The sequence below is a fragment of the Rutidosis leptorrhynchoides genome, chromosome 4, assembly GCF_046630445.1.
Source record: "Rutidosis leptorrhynchoides isolate AG116_Rl617_1_P2 chromosome 4, CSIRO_AGI_Rlap_v1, whole genome shotgun sequence".
Lineage (NCBI taxonomy): Eukaryota > Viridiplantae > Streptophyta > Magnoliopsida > Asterales > Asteraceae > Rutidosis > Rutidosis leptorrhynchoides.
In genome coordinates, this window is record NC_092336.1 from 339,356,645 (window position 1) to 339,374,754 (window position 18,110).

Genomic DNA, 18,110 nt, shown 5'->3' on the forward strand with positions numbered 1-18,110 from the left:
TTCAGAAGATGTAACAACTCAGGCGTTGCCTACTTGAGGGGGAGTCAACTTTATGCTGCACTCTTTTTCCCTTAGCTAAAGTTTTATCCCAATGAGTTTTCTTTAGCAAGGTTTTTAACGAGGCAGTACTAGTTATTCTCTAATAAAATTGTCATCCAAGGGGGAGTGTTATAAAATATATCTAGATTGTGTTATAAAATATCTAGATTGGATGTTAATTTTATTATTATTATATTTCTTGCATAGTAATATTTTATACTATAAATAGACATGTATGGTAACCATTTAAGGTGCACCATTTCTCTTGAAATAAGAATATCAATATTTCTTCTCTCCTTATTCTCTCTTTTTCTCTCTTTGTTCTTATAACCATTAAAGGTAGTTATAAGCCTACTGAATTATAACAATTTATATAATATTCGTGATTATTATATAGACGATAAAAGAAATTTTGGTACATCATCTTTCACACAACCTAAATACTAAATACCTACACTCAAATGGGGTTGCAACACGATAAAACTGTAAAGTTTTTAATTTTTATATCGACTTCAATGATCTGTTCTATCTAATACATATATTCTACGTTGTATACTACTCTTATTATAATCGATTTATAGCGTTAGAAAATCTTTTTCTATACATAATACAGTAACATTTAAAAACATAAAGTCGATACCAAGGAGGTGGGTCATCATGTGGTCTGCCATGATTCGATCTTGGTAACACGTATGTGTGTATACGTGTACACATTATGACTTTTATGCTCGAATCACAAATTATATATTATGATTTCGAATCGCTAGATTTATAATTTCTAATCACGTAGACCATTGAGTGACGTTTCTTTTGGTGTCATTTGTCTTTTTGTACTTTTTGGATGACTAGGTCGTGTTACTTGTTTGGGTGGAGTAGTGGTGGTGTTACTTTTTGGTGTTAGTTAGGAGTATTGTGGTGATGTGTTATAATATAATTGGGTTAAGTATTAAAAAGGGGTAAAAATAATATTTTTAAATTAATAAAAAATAAAAAAATGCAAGTGACATGCGTTTCTTGCTCCGTTGGAATGAAACAGAAACCATGGAAACGTCGGGAAGTGACACACCGCTACGCCATATGGTGGCGTTTCTTGTCCTCCAGCTAAGCAATTTGTGGCGTTTCTTCCTCCCGATACAAACAGTCTTATGGACAAGTATAGTCCAACGATAACTCTCTAATTATATTTAGAGAAAATAGCTCAAATATATTTAATTTTTAATTTTATTTTAAATACTTCTATAAAGAATTGTCTGAATACAGTGTCCGTTCAAACAAGAAGTTGTTCTAACTTAATATGTTTGAACTTCAAAACTGTCGAGTTCAAACAAATATTTGATCTAACTCTCAATATTTACATTGAGCTCGAACTAGTTCGAACATATTTGTATTTTAACTCTCGTTTATTTTGATTAATAGCTTCAAATTTGTCACCTTACTTTTAAATAAAAATAAAAATTAAAATCATCAAAAAACAAAAATAAGTATAAAGTAAAAAAGAGAAGGCGACATAGATCCTAAAATACGGAGAGAAACTTTAGTTATAAAATAAGAAAGAAAAGAAATAAAAAAAAAACGCGGTCGAAATGAAGAAGCCTATAAAACCCCTAAAATTTAGATCTCATTTCTCCTCAAATTTCTTCAAATCGCCTACGTCGTCTTTGAATCTGTAAGATTCATATATTTGAATATTTCATTTCGTAAATAATGCTTTTGATCTATGATCTGTTACTTTCAATTTCATTTCACCTTCATATATTGTTTAAGGGAATAAGGGTTTTATATCTTGTTGAACCTCGATCCTCAATTCTCATTTAACGCTCAAATTTTTTAATCATCCTTGTTTTTTAGATTAACATAAATTGTTTACGTCATGATCTGACTAACTAATTATGGATTTAACACACAATTTTGCATATGCGTTTCAGTTTGATCGTTATAGAGATGTATTTCCTACATCTTTTAATTATTGAGATAGGTGTTGTGTTGGTATATTCATTCATTTGATCTTACTACAAACGTTTTGAGTTATTTGACGGCCATTATTATTGATTTTCCGTGATTTGGATTTTCATATTGGATCTGACCAGTACCCTTTAAAGTTTGTGTTTTGATTCTGATCTGATGATTTACTTATTTTTTGTGATTCAATTATTTATATTTACATATATACATGAATGTGGATCTGTTATTAAGGACTTTTAACTGTCATACTTAGCTTACTTATTGAAGGATTTGACCCTGTTTTTGATATAACATTGCTATACAAATCCAATATATAACTAAACGTAGAACCAGGATCAAAAATAAATATCTTTTAATTATACTATTTATATTAATATTTTTAGTTATGTTTATATATATTTTTACCGCGAGAAAACATTGCATTGCAATTTTTTGTAACTTTGATTTAAAAGATTTATACATACATGGTGATTTTTATAGTTGATCACGGTCTCATATACTACCAGAAGTTGATTTCAGTTTTGTGAATCTGCTCAAAATCTGAATTCTGAATCAAAGTTACATATTAATATATTATTGAACCAATGTTTTCTCATCTTGCTCATAAATAAGAATCTGCTATCCTTATATGGATCATCTATATATAATCATGATCAGTTTTCACATTTGGATTAGATTATTATTGAATTGAAACCAATGAGTATTATTATAAGCCTTCCATTTGCAAGTTTTAATTTATTGTTTTTGATTGGGTGCAGAAGTAAGCTAAACACACTTTAGGACTCATGGGGACTGTTGTTGATGCTGAAAATAAGGTAGCAATATTAGCATTATTGTGTTATTCTTTTTCTTTCCGGTCTTCGAATAATTATTGTTGACAACCAAATTAAATGTGTATATTTGATTTCAGGAAGGAACCATGAGTGCTCTTAGTTTAACGAAGCCCAAAGTTGTGTTCGTCCTAGGTGAGGATTTCGATTCTAAGTTGTTTATACATCATATAAACAATTAAACATGTTTACAAAAATAATACTAATAAGAACTAAGCTCTTTTTGTAACTAAGATCTTCATAGCAACTTATGGAATTAAAAGGGAACTTGCTTCTAATTGTTGCTAAATTAACATTGAGCAGGAGGCCCGGGCAGTGGTAAGGGCACACAATGTGCAAATATTGTAGAGCACTTTGGGTATACTCATTTAAGTGCTGGAGATCTTCTCCGGGCAGAAATTAAATCCGGTTCTGAAAACGGGTATGATTTATTTTTGACTCATATGACTACTTGAATTAACTTAGAATTGCTTGTTCTTTTTATATTTTAAAGCTGCATACTTTGATCTTTTTAAGATCAGAATTTTCCAAATATTTTGGTTTGTAACAATTGTAGGTTAGAGAATTATATTGTGTCCACGCCTTGTATGTTAATTATTATTTTGATACTTTATAGGACCATGATTCAGAATATGATTTCTGAAGGAATCATTGTTCCTTCAGAAGTAACAATCAAGCTTCTTGAAAAGGCAATTATGGAAATTGACAATGACAAATTTCTCATCGATGGGTTTCCTCGTAACGAGGAAAATCGGGCAGCCTTTGAGTCAGTTGTGAGTTTCTTAATTCAAAATATTTATTAAAATTAAAATTAGTATGATATTAGATACAATCATTTGACATTAAGAGTTCAAAACCTTTTTGGTTTATATAGACTGGAATTGTACCCAAGTTTGTTCTTTTCTTCGATTGTTCTGAGGAAGAGATGGAGAAGCGCCTATTAGGCCGCAACCAGGTTCGATATATGTATTTTGTAATATGACTATTTATTTATTTATAGATTAATTACCGAAAAAACATTATATCAAACATTTGCCAAATTGACAAATGAGCTTGATATTTAACCATTTTGACAAGTATTTTGTTTATAACAATTTTTTATGTGAACAATCTGATGATAAATGTATATATATGATATCTGCTTAATATCGTAAGATAGTTAATGCATATGACTAATGATATTAATGTTGCCTTTTGGGTTATATGCAGGGGAGAGTAGATGATAACATCGAAACAATAAGGAAGCGTTTTAAGGTTTTTGTTGAATCTAGTCTTGCTGTTATCGAGTACTACAACTCCAAGGGGAAGGTCAAAAAGGTAATTACACAAGTTTTTTATTTACTACTCTCATTTGTAATAATGTCATTTGTGATATTAGTAACTGGTAATTTTTGGACTCAGATTGATGCTGGTAAGCCTGTTGGAGAAGTTTTTGAAGCAGTTAAAGCTATTTTCACCCCTGTTGCTGACAAGGTAAAATACTCGCTAAATGTTTGATGACATATTATTGAAAAAGTAAGACTGAAAATGTATTTTTTTAAAAACTAATTATTTGAATTCATAAATTTTATTAACTTTAAGATATGATTGTTATGTTTGCAGGCATAGGGGATACTTCATATACAACCTCTGAATAGGTTTTATACATTTGATGAGCTTTATATGTAATATGATTTTTTTTTTTTTTTTTTAATTTGATGAGCTTTATATGTATTATGATTATATTTTATTTGCTGAAACGATAACATGATGACCTGTAACAGTAATATTGTTATTATCATAGATTGTTTTCATTACTTTTGAAATTTTTATGTCGCCGCGACTACTTTAGAAACACTCCTTGTCTCTGAATCTTAAGTTGGTGAAGACAAATGTAACTTCATCATTACACAGTTGCACTTTATATGAAAAACTAAAATTCGGATAACAAAAAAGCATCTGGCTAGAACTTTTGGATATAGCTAGTTTGAACATAAAATGTTACCGCAACTAATCATGCCAACTATGTAATTACTAAAAAGTTCATACAAATATGATACCATTATCCTTTATAGTATCAAGAACAATTGCCAGTCTCCCTTCAATTCTTTCGTTCTTTTTCGGTTCGAAGGCTACTGCAAACACATCCGCTTCCTTTGATCTTTCGGCTATTAAAGTTCCAATCACTCTGCAAGCCTCGTTATCAATGAGTGAAGGCAATGCGTTCCTTAAATCCTTTGAATTTGTGGTGGCAACCGATATCACTTTGCTAGTACCCCGATGCATTACTTTTGCATGAATGAATCTTTTAGAAAAGAAAATGTTTAGTTGAAATGGTCTCATGTACATATCCGTCCTTTGTTTCCATGATTTCTTGTTCGGTCTTTTTTCTGCTTCGCTTCGTGATCTTCTTGTCCATGCTGCTTGAACAACAAATCCCTGCAAAACAAAAATTAACAAAATTAATTAATTAATAAATAAAAATGTAATATATATTTAGGAAACAGGGAAGAGGAAACAATGCACAAGGTTTGTTTATCCTTATCATTAAGCGAACAACGATTTCAGATTATTTACATGCAATTTGCATTCTTGTCACTTTACTGTCTTATTATTTTGTTCTTACAACAGTGTATAGATTGTAATTTACAAAAAAAATATATAGCAATGATGTGTATACACGTAAAATGTTGACACTGTGTATATACCATTTCTTTGTCTCATTTCTACCAACAAGACAGTCTTAATAAAATATTAGGTCAAGCTTATTATACCTAAAAAAAAAAAAAAAAAAAAGGAAAAAAAGGAAAACTGGCAAGATGATAGTCTTGTACAATCAAATAATGTGAGATAAGATGACCTCGTCCGAAATTAAGTGTGTATATACTACATACTGCATACATATATGCATATACAAATGAACAAAGCCAGTATAGAAGTCAAACAAAAAAGTGCCAAAATTAGGTCTAAAGTCATATTTGTGTAAAGCAGTGAAGGATGTTATCACAGTTAAGGAGGCCTCAAATCTTCAATTATGTTACGTTTCTCAAACAACCTCCTAAAATACTCCCGTAACAATTTCATTGTTTACAGATTTTGATTTCATTATTTACGATTTGGTTTTTGATGTTTCAATAGATTATACCTAACTTTCGGTATTTTTATTTAAGTCTTAATATGTGACTTCTGACTGGTAAAAGGTGGGTCAATACAATCTTTGGGTACATGAAGATCTGAAAGTTTGTTGCTTAGTTTCTATTTCTATACAGAATGTTAGTCTTCATGATAGGTAATCTGCTAAGTACATTTTAAGACGAATACATTTACAAATACTTATGTAAACTATCTACCTTTCATGCTGTCTATGATGCTTTTATTGGCTTCTCAAAAAATGTACAACAGGAAATTTTAGTTTTATTACTCCCTCCTCTTCTTCTTGTCTTCATTTTACTATACTTCGTAAAACAATACATGAATATTAATGTTACATTAATGTTTTTAGTACTAATTTATTTATCTCACTTGGGTTTCTGTCTAACGTAGACGACCCTCAAGTTATAAATAAAGCTAGTTGAGGCTATGTCCACATCACAAGTCACTTGGTTTTTTAGAGTTTAGTTTTGATCCCTTTTCAAAATATATGTCCGTTACATACATTCTTATTCTAATTCTCATACTAATAAACTTTCAACTTATAAAATGGAACATTTGTTTTTCTGCACTAAATTTCTAAATATATATATACATTCTCTATTGGACTTATCCGTTTAGCCGTTTACGTTTATTCTCTACCTAACTTAAACGCATATACAATTTCTACATACTTGACACCCTCCTATACAAAACTTACAAACTATCTAATTTATCACAACCAGAAATGAGCTAGTAGTATATAAGAAACTAGTATAAAAACAACAACAACAACAACAACAAAACCCAATACCACATAAGTGGTGTATGGGGGAGGTGAGATGTAGACAATCCTTCCCCTATCCGAGAATAAAGACAAGTCATTTCTCCACCCAGAGTGAAAACACTCTCAAAAGTAGAGAAAGTCATCCCTCTCTCTATTCGACGGATAGAGAGATTGCTTCCGAGTGGACCTCCGGCCAATAAGTAGTATAAAACTGAAACTTAATTTCTTTGATTCCATGAGTGATACTTTGTTTGGGCAGCAGGGAGGGTGCTTTGACTTTCATAGTCAAACTAACTTCTTAATTTCAATTTAAAATAAACCTCAGAAAGCTTTCCAATATTATTTAAAACCACATCAAGTTTCATACTTTACAATAAGTGTAACAAAAACAAACTTCATAGTTTTACCATCTAACAAAATTACATAAATTTTCATATCAAAATGTAGTTCATTTGACTTCATAAGTCACAGCATAAGCCCCAAATAAGTACTCTGTAATTAAACAGCTCATAAAACTAAAAAGTGCTAAACTTTGCCGTCCAAATATATAGATAAACATATAAACCCAATCATATACATATTTTATTTTACAAATACACAAAAACATACCTGATTTCTAAGATTACGATTTGGAGAAACTGAATTGAACGAAATATTTAATTGGGGAAATGAAGAACACCATGATAATGAAATTGGTTTGTGGGATTTAATTTTTAAGAATTCTGGTTGGAGAATGAATGATAACGATGATGAGGATGAACAAGATATACAAGAAGCGGCCATTGAAGTGTCTGAAGAACAAAAACTGAGAACCAGAATTGGATAACATATGGGTTGAAAATATCATGATTTGGCAAATATACCCCTTATACTTTAACATATCGTACATACCTAAACTCATGTTTTTAGTTAAACGGATAATGTTTCATGTAGGATGGCGATGTATGCCTATTCCATAACTGTTTTCTAACTCTTTTCCTACATGATGCTAGTGACACTTAGAATTTGACGCCTCTTGTAAGGAAATAGGAACTCAATCACGACGTTATCTTGGGATTGTTCGGATAAAAAGATAAGTGTTTTTTTTTTTTTTTTGAACTATCCGCAGAGTGAGATATTTAACTCTAATATACGAGGTCTAATCGGATTATTTTATGACAGTCGTGAGCTTTTCCTGGTAACCCAAGATATACTACTAGTGAAGCTTGAACTTGAGAGTTTTTTGTTAGAATATCATGACCTAAAGTACTAGGATATTTTGTGATGGTTGATCGGAGAATTATGGAAAAAAAAAATCCCTTAATATTAACGCTACTCATAATAAGGTTGATTGAAGAATTGAAAAGACAGAATGATACATTTGTGTCATGTCATTATTTTTTTTACAAGACAAAAAAATGATGCAATCATATGACTAATGAATTGAACGAGGATAAAAGAATCCGCGCTTCACTACAGGATGACTTTGGTCGGTTAACGGTCGGATAATTAAGCATTAAAAGAAAATGGTTAACGGCTGGTTAATTGAACGTTTAAAGTTAAAGGAACGAAAAAGGAAGGTGAAAAAGGAACTGTTTGGTCGGTTAACGGTCGCTTAATTAAGCGGCTTAAAAAAATGGTTGATGGTCGGTTAATTGAATTCTAAAAGAACGGTTGGTTAAAAAAACAGTTAACAGTTGGTTAGTTGAACGTTAAAAATAAAAAAAATAAAAAAGGAAGTTAAAAAATCTTTTCTATTCACTACAAGTAAACTGACTTTATAGGACCCTTTGTCCGGGACCCTGCTGAAAAAACGTCATAAGAAACCATAAATTGGGACGGGGCAATTCTGGGGGTCCCATTAGATATATCGAAAAGTATTGGTGTCCTAAGACGTGTTACGCTTATAAAGTGGGGTCCTAAAAAGTTATAGAATAGAACACATGATTTTTGAGTCATATTATTAGATATGCTTATAATCTTGGTCCTAAAAAGTTCTTTAATATGACACATTATTTGTTGGGGTCCTATTATTGAAATGTCCCGTTCATATCGATTATAAAAGTTCATATTAATTGATCTCTTTGCGAGGTTTTGACCTCTATATGAGACGTTTTTCAAAGACTGCATTCGTTTTTAAAACAAACCATAACCTTTATTTTATCGGCAAGGTTAAAAAGACACCACCTAGATTATCAAGAAATGATAATCTAAAAATATCACACTTACACACTACCAATACATATTAGTTTACAATATTAATATGTTACAACAAAGTAAATCTCGAATGCAGTTTTAAACAATATTATACCATCATGCTGACACCGAATCTTGTCCATATTTTAGCATGCAACAGCGGAAGCTCTTAATAATCACCTGAGAATAAACATGCTTTAAACGTCAACAAAAATGTTGGTGAGTTATAGGTTTAACCTATATATTTATCAAATCGTAATAATAGACCACAAGATTTCATATTTCAATATACATCCCATACATAGAGTTAAAAATCTTTCATATGGTGAACACCTGGTAACCGACATTAACAAGATGCATATAAGAATATACCCTATCATTCCAGAAAATCCATCGGACATGATAAAAAAACGAATTCGAAGTACTAAAGCATCCGGTATTTTGGATGGGGTTCGTTAGGCCCAATAGATCTATCTTTAGGATTCACGTCAATTAGTAGATCGGTTTTTACTAATTCTTAGGCTACCAAGCAAAAGGGGCATATTCGGCTTCGATCATTCACCCATATAATGTAGTTTCAATTACTTGTGTCTATTTCGTAAAACATTTATAAAACTGCATGTATTCTCATCCCAAAAATATTAGATTTTAAAAGTGGGACTATAACTCACTTTCACAGATTTTTACTTCGTCGGGAAGTAAGACTTGGCCACTGGTCGATTCACGAACCTATAACAAATATGTACATATATATCAAAGTATGTTCAAAATATATTTACAACATTTTTATTACGTTTTAATGATTTGAGTTTATTAAGTCAGCTGTCCTCGTTAGTAACCTATAACTAGTTGTCCACAGTTAGATGTACAGAAATAAATTGATATATATTATCTTGAATCAATCCACGACCCAGTGTATACACGTCTCAGGCTAGATCACAACTCAAAGTATATATATATTTGGAATCAACCTCAACCCTGTATAGCTAACTCAAACATTACTGCATATAGAGTGTCTATGGTTGTTTCAAATAATATATATACATGGGTTGATATGATATGTCAAAACATTTGTATACGTGTCTATGGTATCCCAAGATCACATAATATATTAGAATATATGTATTATACAATATAAGTTAGCTAGGATATGATTAATATAGATTTGTTACCAATTTTCACGTAGCTACAACAAGCAAAATTATCCAATCTTGTTTTATCCATAACTTCTTCGTTTTAAATCCTTTTTGAGTGTTTCAAGTTGATATGGTTTCATATTGAACTTAAGTTTATGAATCTAAACAGAAAAATTATAAGTTTATAGTCGGAAATACAGGTTACAATTCAATATTATAAGAGGTAGTCATTTCAGTCGAAAGAACGACGTCTTGATGACCATTTTGAAAAACATACTTCCACTTTGAGTTTATCCATGATTTTTGGATATAGTTTCATGTTCATAAGAAAAATTATTTTCCCAGAAGAAAAACTTTTAAATCAAATTTTATCATAGTTTTTAATTAACTAACCCAAAACAGCCCGCGGTGTTACTACGACGGCATATATCCGGTTTTACGGTGTTTTTCATGTTTTCAGGTTTTAAATCATTAAGTTAGCATATCATATAGATATAGAACATGTGTCAAGTTAGAAGGATTAACTTTTGTTTGCAAACAAGTTTAGAATTAACTAAACTATGTTCTAGTGATTACAAGTTTAAACCTTCGAATAAGATAGTTTTATATATATGATTCGAATGATGTTATGAACAACATTACTACCTCAAGTTTTGTGGATAAACATACTGGAAATGAGAAAAATAGATCTAGCTTCAAAGGATCCTTGAATGGCTTGAATGTTCTTGAAGCAAAATCATGACATGAAAACAAGTTCAAGTAAGATTTTCACTCGAAATAAGATTGTTATAGTTATAGAAATTGAATCAAAGTTTGAGTATGAGTATTAGCTTGAATTAGAAAGATATCTTACTGTAAATAATAAAGATTTCTTGAGTTTGGATGATCACTTGAAATGGATTTGCAAGATTGAAAGTAAGCTAGCAAACTAGAAGTGTTGTTGGTGTGTTCTTGAGTAGTTGTTTTGTAACTTGGTTTATGTATGGATTTATTAACTAGATTGAGCTAGATTTTAATGAAGATGATGAAGAACACTTAGAACAATGGAAGAACACTTGAGATAGTTTAGTTTGATGCATAAAAATTGAAAAATGAAAGTGTTTATGGTGATGATTGAAAATGTTATGTATGTACTCCATATAAGGTCACATTAGTTTGTAATTTTGTGTAATCATTCATGCTAGTTGCCAAATTATGATTCCCACATGGTTAGGTGACTCACATGGGCTGCTAAGTGCTGATCATTGGAGTGTATATACCAATAGTACATACATTTAGAAGATGGGTATTGTACGAGTACGAATACGGGTGCATACGTGTAGAATTGTTGATGAAAATGAACGAGGATGTAATTGTAAGCATTTTTGTTAAGTAGAAGTACTTTGAAAAGTGTCTTGAAATCTTTCAAAAGTGTATGAATACATATTAAAACACTACATATATATACATTTTAACTGAGACGTTAAGTCATCGTTAGTCGTTACATGTAAGTGTTGCTTTGAAACCTTTAAGTTAACGATCTTGTTAAATGTTGTTAACCCATTGTTTATTATATCTAATGAGATGTTAAATTATTACATTATCATGATATTATGATGTATTAATATATCTTAATATGATATATATATATATATATATATATACATTTAAATGTCGTTACAACGATAATCGTTACATATATGTCTCGTTTCGAAATCCTTAAGTTAGTAGTCTTGTTTTTACATATGTAGTTCATTGTTAATACACTTAATGATATGTTTACTTATCATTTATCATGTTTAAATATAGTGTATCAATATCTTAATATGATTCATATGTATTTAATAAGACGTTGTTATAACAATAATCGTTATATATATCGTTTTTGAGTTTCTTAATTCAATAGTCTCATTTTTTTGTATATAACTCATTGTTAAAATACCTAATGAGATACTTAATTATCATAATATCATGTTAACTATATATATATATATATATATATATATATATATATATATATATATATATATATATATATATATATATATATATATATATATATATATATATATATATATATATATATATATATATATATATATCATCATATATTTTTTACAAATTTTAACGTTCGTGAATCGCTGGTCAACTTGGGTGGTCAATTGTCTATATGAAACCTATTTCAATTAATCAAGTCTTAACAAGTTTTATTGCTTAACATGTTGGAAACACTAAATCATGTAAATATCAATTTTATTTAATATATATATATATATATATATATGGAAAAGTTCGGGTCACTACAGTACGTACCCGTTAAATAAATTTCGTCCCGAAATTTTAAGCAGTTGGAGGTGTTGACGTATCTTCTGGAAATAAGTGCGGGTATTTCTTCTTCATATGATCTTCTCGTTCCCAGGTGAACTCGGGTCCTCTACGAGCATTCCATCGAACCTTAACAATTGGTATCTTGTTTTGCTTAAGTCTTTTAACCTCACGATCCATTATTTCGTCGGGTTCTTCGACGAATTGAAGTTTTTCGTTGATTTGGATTTCGTCTACCGAAATAGTGAGATCTTCTTTAGCAAAATATTTCTTCAAATTCGAGACATGGAAAGTGTTATGTACAGCCGTAAGTTGTTGAGGTAACTCAAGTCGGTAAGCTAATGGTCTGACACGATCAATAATCTTGAATGGTCCAATATACCTTGGATTTAATTTCCCTCGTTTACCAAATTGAACAATGCCTTTCGAAGGTGCAACTTTAAGCATGAACATCTCCCCAATTTCAAATTCTATATCTTTTCTTTTAATGTCAGCGTAGCTCTTTTGTCGACTTTGGGCGGTTTTCAACCGTTGTTGAATTTGGATGATCTTCTCGGTAGTTTCTTGTATTATCTCCGGACCCGTAATCTGTCTATCCCCCACTTCACTCCAACAAATCGGAGACCTGCACTTTCTACCATAAAGTGCTTCAAACGGCGCCATCTCAATGCTTGAATGGTAGCTGTTGTTGTAGAAAAATTCTGCTAACGGTAGGTATCGATCCCAACTGTTTCCGAAATCAATAACACATGCTCGTAGCATGTCTTCAAGCGTTTGTATCGTCCTTTCACTCTACCCATCGGTTTGTGGATGTTAGGCAGTACTCATGTCTAGACGAGTTCCTAATGCTTGCTGTAATGTCTGCCAGAATCTTGAAATAAATCTGCCATCCTTATCAGAGATAATAGAGATTGGTATTCCATGTCTAGAGATGACTTCCTTCAAATACAGTCGTGCTAACTTCTCCATCTTGTCAACTTCTCTTATTGGCAGGAAATGTGCTGATTTGGTGAGACAATCAACTATTACCCAAATAGTATCAAAACCACTTGCAGTCCTTGGCAATTTAGTGATGAAATCTATGGTAATGTTTTCCCATTTCCATTCCGGGATTTCGGGTTATTGAAGTAGACCTGATGGTTTCTGATGCTCAGCTTTGACCTTAGAACATGTCAAACATTCTCCTACGTATTTAGCAACATCGGCTTTCATACCCGGCCACCAAAAATGTTTCTTGAGATCCTTGTACATCTTCCCCGCTCCAGGATGTATTGAGTATCTGGTTTTATGAGCTTCTCTAAGTACCATTTCTCTCATATCTCCAAATTTTGGTACACAAATTCTTTCAGCCCTATACCGGGTTCCGTCTTCCCGAATATTAAGATGCTTCTCCGATCTTTTGGGTATTTCATCCTTTAAATTTCCCTCTTTTAAAACTTCTTGTTACGCCTCCTTTATTTGAGTAGTAAGGTTAATGTGAATCATTATATTCATAGCTTTTACTCGAATGGGTTCTCTGTCTTTTCTGCTCAAGGCGTCAGCTACCACATTTGCCTTCCCCGGGTGGTAACGAATCTCAAAGTCGTAATCATTCAACAATTCAATCCACCTGCACTGCCTCATGTTCAGTTGTTTCTGATTAAATATGTGTTGAAGACTTTTGTGGTCGGTATATATAATACTTTTGACCCCATAAAAGTAGTGCCTCCAAGTCTTTAATGCAAAAACAACCGCGCCTAATTCTAAATCATGCATCGTATAATTCTGCTCGTGAATCTTCAATTGTCTAGACGCATAAGCAATTACCTTCGTGTAACATCCCAACCCGTTATCCAACCGACAACGCTTAATTTTTTTTTTTTTTAAAATCAGTCCAGTTTCAGGCATATGGAGCGCCGCTCCAAATAGGGGCGCGCCGCTCCAAAGTGGCCTGTCCACTTTCTTTTTATGCTTGTTCGTAAAACACGTTCCACAACACTTTTAAATGAAACAATTTATCATAACACGTCAATATGAGTAAAACTAAGAGTTTTCCACAATAAAATCGAGTTTTACAGCACCGGGCCCGCATCGACCCAAATTACGACAAAGTGACCATTTTGACCCATTTTAGTTTAACACAAAACATAGACCGGGCATGGCGATTGGGAATACGCTACCCAATCCTAATCAAATCCAACGGCACGTCTTCTAAAGCAAACTACGCAAGTCCACTAGTCCCCACACTTACCCGAGCCATCCTCTTCGCAAATCTATAAAAAAAATGTAAACAATGAGAGGGTAAGATAATGCTTAGTGAATGCAATAATTATACACATACATATATAATATACCTACTTGCAACCACTTACTCACATACGTCATACATGCTAGCAACACAATTAGCTTATCATCACAAGTACAAAACTATAACCTTTAATATCACAAGCTAGCACAACAATAGCATATATATAACCCGAACAATATAATATGCTACACTACAACACAATAACCATGGTTAACCAATCGAACGAGGGAACGGTGTTTAAAGACCGTCGGAGTTCATAACAACCATTAGTGCACTTAACACTTCGTACACTAACCCCACGGGTGGCATCTTAACACGTTGATACTTCACCCTGGGTGGCGTCTTAACACGTCGACACTTCACCCCGAGTGGTGTCTTAACACTTCGACACTTCACTCTTCATTTTACTTGAGGTGGCATCTTAACACGTCGATACTTCACCTCGAGTGGCGCCTTAACTCATCGGCACTTCACCCTTCAACTTACTTGGAGTGGCATCTTAGCACATCGATACTTCACTCCGGGTGGTGTCTTAACACATCGACACTTCACCCCGGGTGGCGTCTTAACACATCGACACTTCACCCGTCATATTACTTTGAGTGGTGTCTTAGCACATCGACACTTCACTCGTCACGTGAAATGTGGTGTCTTAGCACATCGACACTTCACATCTCACGCTACAACAAATAAATACATTATATACCTACGCATATAATTATTCCACTCACCTCGTGAACTCGAGCATTACAAACCATGCGCGAAATCCCCACCACACGCGACCGAGCAAGATTTTACCTATAATACACATATAGGCATACACACAATCAACATACAACCTCATTTGGACTCTCGACCCGCCCGAATGAACAACAAGTGCAAAATATACCCTTTTGCACTTTTAACGCTACCCGAAGGTTCAAAACTAACGAGACTAGTTCCCGCGTTCTCGAAATACCCAAATATGTCAACTTTAACCTTTAAACTCATACTAGCTCGTATTTTACACAAAACCCATTCCATGGTTCACAAAGTTTGACTTTATTGCTAAAACACCAAATTTTAACCTAAAATCACTTCTCGCGAGTAATTACATCAAAAGCATCATTTAACACTTAACAAAGCGTTTAACATCCAATTAATCCCAATTAGTGTCATCCTCAATTTTGACCCAATTCAAATTGCTCATTTTGACCAAAGTCATAAAACACCCCAAAATCACTAACGACTAGTGATTATATTTCCAAGACAACCACTAACACTTAAATCAAGTATTTACCTACTTGATTTACCAAAACTTGACTTAAAACTTAATTTGACATCGAATCAAGCTTACTTGTCCCGAAATACCCATTTGACCCGTTTTGACCTAAATTAGGGTTTACACCCAAAAACCAAGTCAACACAAGTGTTCTAACGTTTAACCAACACACGCAAGACACAAACTCATAATTTCATCATTCGAAACCCTAAGTCACCCATTTAGGCTTACTTACTTGAATCTTACCCAAAACCCCCAAATTTCAAAATAAAAATGAGTTTATAACACTAACTAACACATACCCTAACTAAAACAATAATCTTAACAATGAAATTCGGATTTAGAATTTACCATAACAATCAAAATGTAGCCGAGAACGAATGGAACAACTTTAACATTCGAGCTTTCGATCGATTCAAGCTTCTTCTTCTTCAAAACCCCAAATCTCTCCCTAGAAATCTCTCTCTCTCTCTAAGATAAGATGAGAGAGATGTGTGGATGCCAAAATGATCCAAAAGTGGATCTAAAACTGCTCTAAGAGCCACAAATTCATCCACAAGTGAAAGGACCAAAGTACCCCTCATTTAACCCTTTAAAAATGCTGAAGATTGCATTAGACGCGATCGGAGCGCCGCTCCAACCTTCAGATCAGTTTTCAGTAATTTGTTTTGGCCATAACTTCTTGACCGTAGCTCCGTTTTCGATGAATCAAATATCGTTGGAAACGTAATAAGATTTTCTTTCCAATGGTAAGGCTTTGAAACATCAACTCAAACTTTATTTGGGGTCGAAAAAGTACGTACACACCTTGTGACTCAAACAACGTCCAGTTTTCCTTCGACGTTCGAGCAAGAAATACGTACATGCTTCGTACACTTCATACACACATCGTACACCATAATTACATTATGTACAATAAATATTGGGTCTTACAACTCTCCCCCACTTAAACTCGATCACGTCCTCGTGATATTCGTCACTTAACCCATCCGGACCTACATCCTATGGTCCTTCGACGTACTTTCGAACTCGAAGTCTACGAAATTTCCCGCAACGCGAAGATCTTACACCGCACTTAAGAGACCCTTCCGATGAATCACCCCCTTTCAACTTAAATCTCCATCCGCGATTTACTAAATCCACGAATCCGAGCACTAGAAACTTGCTCAATCCCTCACATCGGGAAGAACTCAACCAATCTCGTACCGAGATATCACCCCTTTGGTGTACCCTTCACAAGTACAATGCCAAGAGTAACCACGTCCCACAATAAGGTCAACATCCAAAATGACGAAGACCGAGTAAAAGTAAAGCCTTACGGATAACACTTACCACTTAACATCCCTTCAAGTTCTCCCGTCTACAACTCGCAACAAGCTACATCCTTAACTATATCACCCAACGCGATCTACTAGGTCCACTACGCTGTGACCCAAGTCTTGCATTAATCCAAATCGAGAAGGATTCATGCCGCGTTAAAACTTCGTGCTTCACCGGTTCATAAACGTACACTCAACCGTTCAATCACCAATGTTCTCCGATTCAAGAACCAACTTTCCTCGTCTCCACAACCGGGCCATTCCTTCAACAAAGAAATTTTGGTAACCAACTAATCACACTAGGGATACAAACTTCCCATGAATGGATCTGCACACGACCTTCCATCTCTGAATTAATCCAGGACTACAATAATACACCACAAGTTAGACAAAACATCAGCACTCGACACAGGGTTTCTCCCCTAAACCCAACAACACATCAATACAATACAGCTTCCTAGCACTAGCATGGAAACTATTTGTGTACTAGAATCCTGTCAATAGCGAATTATCATCCCAACAATTCACAATTCGTCACGCGACCTTCAAAAGTATTCACCAATGTCAGGTGAATCCTCCAACCTAGACCGTCCGTTAAGGATGGTTTCGACATTTCAATGCGGCTAACGGGTCGCATCTCTAGGGAATGCACCCTCGCAAACAAACAAAACCCGCGTGTCTATATGTGAGACAATTAGAAATAGAACTCCCCGCCTTACAATCATCCATAAAGTGGAATAATCTACTGACAATATCCACAATCACGTTTCCCGAAAGGGAAAATACAGTATCCATACCGAAATCGAACTCGTACCTACTCAACAGCACTATCCGGGTTTCGCACCAACCTAATTTTACATCACGAGAGCACCCGCAACGACAGTTACATTCTCTCACGTCCG

At 33.4% G+C, this 18,110-nt stretch overlaps 2 protein-coding genes across 2 annotated transcripts; one reads left to right on the forward strand and one right to left on the reverse strand.

Moving 5' to 3' along the window:
* Window positions 1–1,625: 1,625 nt before the first annotated feature.
* On the forward strand, window positions 1,626–4,629 carry LOC139843725 (UMP-CMP kinase 4-like). Its single transcript, XM_071833871.1, has 9 exons — window positions 1,626–1,705; window positions 2,760–2,816; window positions 2,912–2,966; window positions 3,135–3,252; window positions 3,448–3,604; window positions 3,706–3,786; window positions 4,041–4,148; window positions 4,233–4,304; window positions 4,434–4,629. Exons 2-9 carry the CDS (start codon window positions 2,787–2,789, stop codon window positions 4,437–4,439), a joined length of 627 nt encoding a protein of 208 aa, XP_071689972.1. The 5' UTR covers window positions 1,626–1,705; window positions 2,760–2,786; the 3' UTR covers window positions 4,440–4,629.
* Window positions 4,630–4,717: 88 nt separating this feature from the next.
* Window positions 4,718–7,627, reverse strand: LOC139841735 (uncharacterized). The gene is made up of 3 exons (XM_071831940.1): window positions 7,618–7,627; window positions 7,336–7,517; window positions 4,718–5,249 (listed from the first exon to the last, which is right to left on the reverse strand). The coding sequence occupies exons 1-3, from the start codon at window positions 7,625–7,627 to the stop codon at window positions 4,854–4,856; spliced, it is 588 nt and encodes a 195-aa protein (XP_071688041.1). The 3' UTR covers window positions 4,718–4,853.
* Window positions 7,628–18,110: the final 10,483 nt, after the last annotated feature.